Genomic DNA, 10,591 nt, shown 5'->3' on the forward strand with positions numbered 1-10,591 from the left:
ATAAAATATTTCTTAAAAATTCTACACTTATTTATAAAACTAATGAAAGAATGAAAGAATCTCGGGCAAAATGGGCCACGAACGAATGAGAAATGACTCATCGAATTAACGTCAAATCGATGTCAAAATCGAAATTTCATCGAATTGAAATATTACTTGAAGCTTATTTTGATATTTATAAACATTTCTTAATAGAAAACGAATATATTCATCGCTAGACTCTTAAACAACAATTATATAGTTTGTTAAGACATCGATGTTAAATCATGTTCGAAATGATTTCGATTTGCTTTGAAAACAAAATTTTTCAAAAAGGAAATTATTATTGTGTATTAATTATGTTTTATTATATTTAAGAAAAACAAAAAATTTTCTTTTTTTTAACAATAAAACATATAATAGTTAATATACAATAATAATAATTTTATTTTTAAACATTTTTTATTTTATGGACTAATAATAATTAAAATCTATATAAGGCAAGCCAGAGTATTTGTGCATATTATTATACATGTATCTTTGGATGGATGGTTATACTGATGACATACCTCAAATTATTATGCTAGCAACAGTAAACAACACCCTTACTTTAGAAAAAAGACAGCTGTGTTTGTTGAGTAAATACGCATAGAGTCGCTTTAAATATTGCAACAGAGTATAAGTAACGTATATAAAATAGGAGATCCATAACAAAACGGCAATAAAATTAAAAAAAAATCGTAAAAACTCAATACGATAGACATGACAGAACCAACAGAGACGTTCTGTTCGACGAACAAAATGAGAACAAAATTAAAATATTGAGAACAAAATGAAAAATTTGAAAATAGAGATCTATGTCGTCTCATCCATAGGATATTGTATAACAGACAAAACATTGCTTCCTAACATTGACTTTTAACTAACAAGCACGTTTACAGTAAGACGTAATTATGTATTCAGTTCTTCTCACATTATAAATGAATTTAATACATGAAGTTATAGTTCTATTGCGTTTGGGCTCAAGTTCATCGATCATGTCTATAAAAGTTGCACAGCAGTAATGAATGTGGGGAAGAACCAAGGCAGCAGCCAGCTTTATTTACGAAGATTCTGGGATTAAATGCTTGCATAGCTTGAGCTTGCATAGCATTCCATTAATTTTCTTGTTTTAGGAACTTGTTTAAAACCAATCGTATGTTCAAGATAAAACTGTTTTTGCGAATGTCTCATCATGAACTATCATTTGGCATAAAATTCGATTCCAAAATCGAGGACCGAAAAAAATCGGGATGAAATTATCCTTTTCGTCATTCTTTCAGTTTCCAACACAGTGGCGTAGTAAGGGAATGCCTGAGACAGAAACTTATACCTATTGTAATAAAAGAAAGTTCGTTATAAAAGATAACAATTTCACCGATTTAGTTGCTCTTCTTTTGTTTTTTGCCCGAAATCTTTTGTCTCTTTCTGCTTATAATGAGAAGTGCGTTTCATTTAATGTTGTGAATATCATTTTATCCTTTTTGTTATCAAATATTAAACAAGGATGAGATGATAAGGATGAGAGACGCGAGCGAATATTAAGTGAAATGCACACAAGGAAGTATATGTATATACTATTGAATCGACATTAAGACGGGAGTCTTAGCAAGGGTATCTGGGATGCCCCGCTCTCTCCGCCCTCTTTTCCTTTACTACGCTACTGCTTCGATATTGGATCAACACTGAATATTTGTAAAAATCCTCACTTGGGTATGTTATTATTTTTGTCAATTTCTTTCTCTACAAACAATACAATCAATACACACATAGAAATCAAATATGTTCGCTCGTGACCCAAAATCCTTAATAAATAAAATATGAGGTTCTTTTAAAACAATATAAATAAGATAACAAAGATAATAAACTTTGATCTTAATAAGATCTCAACAATAAAATCTTAACAAGATTTTGAGAACTTAAAATTTATAAAATTTTAAATACACGACTTATATATGTAGATTTTTATTTTTCCAGTTATTAGATACTTGTATGAAGAGATGTGGCCCATTATTTCATGCGGAAGTTGGTAAATTTCGTTTCCTTAATGAGATGATAAAATTGGTTTCGCCAAAATATTTAGGTAATCGCACTACAGCGAGTGTACGGCAAAAGGTTTTGCAACTTCTTTATGCATGGATCAAAGAATATCCTCGCGAATCAAAAATTAAGGAAGCTTATGAAATGTTGAAGAAACAAGGAGTCATCGAGGTTACCTTTGCCAAATGTTATATTTATATTATTGTATTATTTATATATATATTTATATTTATTATATATATATGTTATTTATATATATAGTCTGATAATTATGTTTACAGATATTTTCCTATTTTTCTACAATAATGGCAATATTAAAAACACAAAGTATTCAATTAATTGTTTATTTCGCAGTATTACATAGCTCAATATAAATAATCAAAAACAATCTGGAACTCAGTTTATAGTCCCTTATACAGAGTTGTAGAAATTACTCTAATTGATAAAAATAAAAAAAGTTGTATGTATAAATCCAGAAACTTCTTTTTCGAATTGTAAATAAAAAATAAACAGTTTTTTTTATTCACATCAACAGAAATAATTACATAGTAAGCAGAAGATCAAATATACATGCATTTCACTTTCACATTACCTCGATTTAAATCAATTTAAATCCTCTGAATTTTTAGTTGCAACGGTATTTCAAGATTTTTGTTACAATAAAATCCAACTTATTTCCGAAATATTTAAATGTCTTTGATAATCATTATATAATATCATAAGATATCATAAGTAAACGAACGAAACTGATCATGAATTGAAAAGTATTGTACTATTTTTGCAATAGTTAACGAGATATTTTTAAAACTTAATTTAGTTCACCCTATCTGTTCATGAGAAGTGAATAAATTGCTAAAATTGCTGAAATAACTAAAATCTATCAAATTAAATAATTGAGATTTCAATAATTTCAGCGATTTATTTGAGGAGCACCGCAAAAAAAATGGATATGTTGTGTAGTTTACATCCACATCTTCAGAGGGCAGTAGTGCACGGGGCATTTTGAGAAGGATTCTCTTAAATTTCTCTCTGAATTATAAATTATACTTAATTACATTTTATCTGTAAACTTAATTGTCAAACTGTTTTTAACTATACCTTTATTATAATTATTGTTATTATTGTGTAGGATTTCATTTTAATTTTATTACTACTCTCTATATATAATATTTAAATATTATTTTTTTAATTATATTCTTTTATTTTATTGTAACATTTGTTTAAATAGTAAATATTATTTAGATTGAATTATTAATTAGTTAATTATTAAAGATTTGCAATATATGAGATAAGAACAAATTATAGGAAGATGCTGCATTTATAATGGCAAACAATGAAGAAAGTAAAAAATCGTCTAAGATAAAAAATAATATATTCGAAAATGAAGAGATGTCAAAGCATTTGCGTAGATTACTTCATAGTAAAGATCCTTCTGATTTACAATCTGCAAACCGACTGATTAAATTTATGGTGAAAGAGGTATCTACATTTTAGAGAGATATTTGATATAAAATCTTTAAAGAAATTGAAATTCAAATACAATCGACGCTTTTTACTCGCAGGTCTTACGTATCCGATACAATAATCCATGATACAATAACCATATGGAATGGTTAAATATATGATAGTAAATGAGATTTAAAAAATTTAAACAAAAATCAAAGAGAAAAGTATTATTTTTATTTAAAATAAAATAAAATATGTAATGTATATGAAAATATAATGTATATGTGTGTATTTAATATATAATTTTAATTAATTTTAGTTGTTAATTGGTTTGGAAAATTTATTTTATAAGTAATACATAATTTATAATAATAATAAAAACATCAATTGTCGATATTGTTTGCACGTAGTGAATGTATTCAACTTATTTTTGTTAAAATTATGGTTTTTATGTTACTAAAAGATAAATTTTGTAGTGAAAGCTATTACTCTACATTTTATAAATTAACAGAATAATGTGAGCAGAAGCAAATCTAATCTTAGGGAAAACTAATCTTAGGGAAAAAGTTACATAATCACTATCCAGGAGTCAATAACTGAATTATAATTTTCAAATATTTTTTCATTTTATATAAAATTATTTAGCATTACGTTATTTATATTTTAATTGTGAAAGGGAATTTACAATTCATTATAATTCATGAAAAAATTTCTTTGTTGAAAGAATGATTCGGGAAGAAAAAAATTCGTTGGATTTTAAATCAAATCAAGATCAAAATGATAATTGCATACATGCAATAAGTTGTATTCGCGAATATTGCAATATCTATCGCGAATAAAGAAATGCGATCATAGTTATGAATCGTGAATTCTAAAATAAGAAGCGTCAATTGTATTTAATTTTTTTTCCTGTTTTTTCTTATTTTGACTTTAATTTTTTGAATTTACATTCATATTTTTAAAGATTTTCATTACAGATATTTCTTTTTGTAGGATGAGGAACGACTGCAGTTAAACTCTCGAAGAGGCATGGAATTAGAATCTGTGCAAAATAATGTAATGCTACTATCAGAAATGCTAGATTCGTATAATCAGAATGAAACTAGTACAGAGGATCTTGAATTAATGAAAGAGTTATATCAAGCATGCGAGCGATTGAAACCTATTTTGTTGAGACTTGCCAGCGAAACTCAGGGCAATGTTGAAATGCTTGGTAGCTTATCATATCTTGTTATATCTAAACGATTTATTCATTTTTTTATAACTAGTTTAAAAAATTTTGTTTTACGTTAATATAATTTAAAAAACTTAAGCTGCAATTATACATTTCAGAACTGAAAATCTGTACATTTTATATAATATAAGTAACGAGTTAAAAATATGTGAAGTATTTCAATTTAAATATTGAATTATTTTATTAAAAATGACATATCATAAAGATGTCTCCAGATAATATGGCCAATGTATACATCAATTCTGCACTTATTCGCTAAATATTGATTTCATTCGATATGAATAATAATTTTGTATGTCATGTATGATATTTGCTAATGTTGGAGGACCATATCGTTTGGAGGCGCCTTAAAACTGGATTATTGGACATCAATACCTATTATTTATTTATCTGCATCAATCTTTTTAATTAATTTTCTGTGCATTCTGTGACATCAGGTAATGTACTAGCTGCGAGTGATGAGTTGAATCAAGTTTTTGAGAAGTATACATCTATTATCGTTCTTGGACAATTCCCCAAATCTACGACAGAGGCTTCTAAGCCAACTTACAATGAACCATCCCTTCTGGATCTATCATCCCCCACTGAGATGATTTCCTGTAAGAACAGTTTAAGCATGATGCAGAGCACATCGTCGACGGATCATCGTTCAGATATGGACGTGCTCGGAGATATCTTTAATGTATTAGAAAAACCAATGAAGTCTGAAACAAATTTTTTAATGCCAAACGCTATAATGCAACCAATTAGTATCTCGCCCATGAATAAGAAAAGTGAGCATAAATTGTAATTGAAACAATTTAATGCAAATAATTAAAGACTTACAAAATGATAAAGCATTTAATATTTTTTGCATTTTTTTAATATTTATATTTTATATTTATATTTATATTTATTCATTATATTGTACTATTCTTCTAAATGACGATAATCTGTAGGCGAAATTACCAACACTGACGAAGAAAAAATAGACAGTAAAGCAAAAGCATTGGAAGAATTGAACGAATTGGGCGAAACTTTACTTAAACAAAGTTTATCGGGTACAGTGTCAACTACACGCTTGTCACAAGGGTAAGGGCATATTTATGAATATTGGATGAAGATTGAATCTTAAATCATATCGGAAGTGCTGAAAATAAAAAAACACAAAAAAATAGTCTCAATCTTTAAACGGACATAAAAGTTTCAGCTTTCATAAAGCTTATATATCGATTATAAATAAGATAAACCAAATTCGATTTTGCAGTGCCGGAAATAATTTTTAATTACTGTCTCAGTCAGTATTTGTCTGTCAAGAAAACATGAGAGGTCATATGTCGGGGATTTTATAACACTAATAATTGATCTGAGAGGGATATTAAATTTACGTAATTTTAGCGGATCATGTAGTCGTGTTTATGAAGTTAGCACGGCATTTTATTAATTTTCAAAAAATAATAATTGTTCCGGTAGCACTTTCCATTGTTCTATTATTCTTTTAAAAATAATAAAATGTTCTGTATTTTTAATATAAAAAAATCGAAAATAAAGAAATGTGCTAACTTCATAGACATCGTATAGACTTAGTGGAAGAGAATCCGTAGGGTCAGATGTACAGTACTCAATTATATACTCAAAATATTTTCAAAACTTACAATTAAAAAAATATTTGATTTTTTGCAGCAAAACAAATAATAACGTGACAAAAATTCAAAACACTTATGATCCCAGTAAAAAACAAAATTCGTCCCATAATTCTAATAATATATTGCAACATATTGCAACAGAACAACCGAATACGAGGAAATGTGAAAGAAATAGTAATTTAGATATTTTTGCATCTTCAAATTCGTCAAAAATTAATGTTGATTTGTGCAAAAAAAATAGTAATTCAGAAATAATGGATGTAAAAATACAGTCACAGGAAATGACGCAATTGCAGAATGGTATGTCAAGGATAGCAAATATTGAGCCTGAAATCAAACTGACTGATATCACTGTCTGCCTTGAAGATATTAAACCAGGTTATTAGATAAATTTATCTATTATGACATTGTTTTATTTTGTTCATATTTTTAATTTTTTTTATTCTACATTTCTTAGAGGATGGTCCATCTATAAAATACCGGAATACATCGAAAACTAAACCCGATAGACAAAAATGTTTCAGATAAAAATGTTGCATGATTTGAAGGAGACTAAATAATGTAAAATTAATTTTCTAAAAATTGATTTTTCAAGATCGTATGAAAGTCCCCTTCACTTTTTTAAATTTAATAATATGATTTTTTTTACATAATATAATTCCTCTAATTATTCTGCATAATAATAAAAGTATTAAGATAGAATTATAAAAAAAACTATAGTTTCAAGTTAAGTATTTTATATTATATTTAACATATATTGACTTAAAGAATTAAACATTTAAACTGTTTGTTTTTTTGATAACTATGCCTTTAATATCTTTATGTCAAGAATAATGAGATAAATAATTGAATAAAACACATAATTGTTTATTTTAAAAAATTATGCATTCTGCAATATGCAACACATTTTTTTTAAGATTTTTTTCTTTACATTAATTGATTTATCTGATTATACATAAGTATTGGATATGATAATTAAAAAATTAATAGTTTACGAAATATTTAATTTTTCTTGTCAATAGGTATCAGAATATAGTATAAAAAACATACAACTCTGAAAGATTTTTTTATATCTCTATCTTAATACTTTTACATAAGAATAATTTAGAGGAATATTATGTAAAATAATCATTATTCTATTTAAGAAAATGTACAGCCTTAAAAAATAGATTTTTGAAAATTGATTTTATCATTATTTATATTCCATACAACTTTTATCTGAAACATTTTTGCCCGAGTTTAATTTTCTGTGTTTTGTTTTAGGTGAATACCGTATATACATACATATGTGCGCGCGCGTGCACGTATGCATGTGTATATAATTAAAAAAAAATAATGTTAATTATTTCACAGGGACAAATCCACCTATAACAGTAATTGAGGAAAAAAATGGCGTAAGTGTGGTGCTTCATTTTGCTCAGGACAGCCCTAGATCAGATGTATCTGTAATAGTAATTACTACAATGAGTAAAAACGCAAAGCCACTTAATAATTATTTATTTCAAGCGGTTGTGTCTAAGGTAAGTATTCAAAATTTAAAATTTTCTAAATCTCCCATATAAAATACATAAATTTTCGATATAACTTAATATTTTTTTCTGCATAGTAAGAAAGGAAATAGGTGCTTAACACAAGTTTGCTTTCAGTTGTTTGCTTTCATGTTGTTACCAAAATAATAATTTCGTTTAAGGCAATCTAAAGACATTATGCGACAAAGATTGTTTGCGCAAACGTGCGGAAATGCTATAGCATACTTATTGCCATAAAATTGTCATAATCTGTTGAAAACCAAAATAAAATATGTAGTCTATTTTTATCAATTGAATGAAAATGATGCATTGTCCATGACACTGCCAGAACGCAGCGAGTTTAATTTCCCAAATTTAAAAAACACATAGAATAGGATTAAAGAGTATTGAAAGACTTTCAATTTTGTTCTAATAAAATAATTTTTTAAGAGGAACCAAGGGCTCCAAGATGAAAGCATAATACATTTTTTGATTTATTCGTTAAGTAAATAAAATATACAGCCTATCTCGTACCAAAATCATACTGAGTAAATATTTTTTTTATGACAATGGTTTCCTTTAAAATGCCACCAAATTATTGGCAACTTAAGATTTTAGGTAGAAATGTTTTCTATGATTTTCAATAATCCATTGTACGATCGGTTGTAAGAGAGCAACTGTTGCCATCAAGTTGCTTATAACTGTTAATGGTAATAAAAATCAATCCAATAATGAAAAGTAGCTTTGTTTAATATTGAAGGCAATTTAAGCAAAATAGCATTTCAAGCATATTGATAGCAACTTGCAGGCAACTTGTTATCTGGGTTTAAAGATATAAAAATACGAGGTTTCTATAAAATCTTAAAGAATTTTGAATTTAAGTTCAATAAAAAAGAATTTAAAAGAAGCGTAAAAAAGAATTTAACAAGAAGATGATAGATTCCCAAAACTTTAAAAATCTTAATATTTAAGAATTTATGAATATTTTTAAAGAAATTTTAATTAAATAAATATTTTTAATTTTGATTTTGTATAATTATACATAGAAATGCAAATGTAGACTGCAGGCACCTTCTGGAACAAAGCTGCCACCGCATAATCCATTCCTCCCTCCATCCGCAATCACACAGATTATGCTGATTGCAAATCCTCTCAAGGTAATACAATTACATAATAATTATTCTTTTCGACAATAAATTAATAGTTCAATTATTTGAGATGGAAAATATTCAAATTAATTAATATTATTAATATTATATTATTAATATGTATAATATACGGTAACTTTGGTAAATATGCAGCTAATAAATAAGAGATTATCCTCAAATGACCTTGACATATGTTGTCAAGATCATGACTTTGAATGATCTTGAACAAATTTTAGCTGTCGCTCGTAATTCATTAAAAAGTTATTAATAGAAAAAGTACATAAATATTACATAATTTTCTGACATCCTATATGTCATAGATTATGAGCTTTTATACGGTACTTTTATATGTACTCAAGAGTTATGTTTATCTTTCTTATTGAAATGAATGAATTAATGAATTGAATCGATGCAAGTATCATTTTATTTTCATACTATGCAGATTGTAGTCGTACAGTACCAGTACGTATGGGCATAGTCGTCATGCCGCAAATAGAGAGTATAGGGTGGACATTCCTTCGCGTAGAAAGTCAGATACTCCCCAGATAGGAGAAAAGGTGGGGTAGACGGTCCTTAAAAAAAAGGAGGTGGGATGGAATTTGTTTCGTGTGTAAAGTTAGATGCTCCTAAAAAGGGAAGATGGGGTGAAATTCACTTCACATGGAAAGTCGAACGTCCCTAGGCAAGAGAGTACAAAACATTAATCTTGGTGCATAATTTTATAGCAAATTCTACACTTTTGTAAAATGATACAACACATACAAAGTGTGTGCAGTACGCAAAATAGATAATATTTAACATCAATGTCCACGGGCACCTTCTCACTGTGTAACTGGAATATGAGACCTGCTTGAAAATCTTTATACATACCATTTGAAAACACATACCAATTGAAAACTAATTCGTAACCTTAACATTTTTTGATATTAGAATTTTCGTGTCTAAATGACTTTAAGAATCTGTCATTAGCATCTGTTAGCAGATGATGTGATCACTGATGGTGTTAGATCAAAGACATTCTACATAAGCACTAGTATACATTTATAAAATATTTGTAAAAGAGATATTTAAAATTATTTTGCGCACATGCGTATATATGTGCATGCGTGCAATGAAAATGTTATTTTAGTTAACTTATACAAAAATATTTTCACTTTACGTAGTAAATGTGAAATAATGAAAAAGCAAAGGAGATATTGATTTTATAAGAGTTTATAATTAATGTTTCTTTTTATGTGGAAAATTGATTATTTCTTTCAGGAGCCTGTATCTTTGAAGTGTATGTTAAGCTACACAATGGATGATGAAACAGTTACAGAAATGGGTGAAGTAGACACGTTACCTAATCTGTGAGATTCAGTGATTCTCTGTTGTAAACTCCATACAATGCTACACTCATACTTGTCGTGTGCGCCCTCAGTAGGTTGAAAATGATATAATAATGTTTCAATTATTCAAAAATACAAGCAATTATAAAATTGTTAGACTTTTTTTGCGCTACTATAAGCTTAGATTATCTGCAGTTAAATCTTCATATTCTTAATAATTTTTCTCATTTTAATTTTTCCTTGA

The 10,591-nt window shown here is 27.4% G+C and overlaps 1 protein-coding gene across 2 annotated transcripts in view; it reads left to right on the forward strand.

Annotated features, from left to right (window-relative positions):
- Positions 1 to 10,591, forward strand: part of LOC108684432 (ADP-ribosylation factor-binding protein GGA1) — a 13,623-nt gene extending 3,032 nt beyond the window's left edge. Inside the window, exons 4-12 of one of the 2 annotated variants that reach the window (XM_018188746.1) lie at positions 1,996 to 2,229; positions 3,364 to 3,537; positions 4,498 to 4,717; positions 5,176 to 5,511; positions 5,677 to 5,809; positions 6,401 to 6,741; positions 7,717 to 7,883; positions 8,918 to 9,028; positions 10,280 to 10,372. In XM_018188746.1, coding sequence (XP_018044235.1) covers positions 1,996 to 2,229; positions 3,364 to 3,537; positions 4,498 to 4,717; positions 5,176 to 5,511; positions 5,677 to 5,809; positions 6,401 to 6,741; positions 7,717 to 7,883; positions 8,918 to 9,028; positions 10,280 to 10,372 — 1,809 coding nt within the window. Of the gene's footprint in view, positions 1 to 1,995; positions 2,230 to 3,363; positions 3,538 to 4,497; positions 4,718 to 5,175; positions 5,512 to 5,676; positions 5,810 to 6,400; positions 6,742 to 7,716; positions 7,884 to 8,917; positions 9,029 to 10,279 lie in introns of both variants that reach the window. The other variant, XM_018188747.1, reaches the window with a different exon arrangement.

Source organism: Atta colombica, unplaced genomic scaffold (assembly GCF_001594045.1).
Source record: "Atta colombica isolate Treedump-2 unplaced genomic scaffold, Acol1.0 scaffold134, whole genome shotgun sequence".
NCBI classification, from domain to species: Eukaryota; Metazoa; Arthropoda; class Insecta; order Hymenoptera; family Formicidae; genus Atta; species Atta colombica.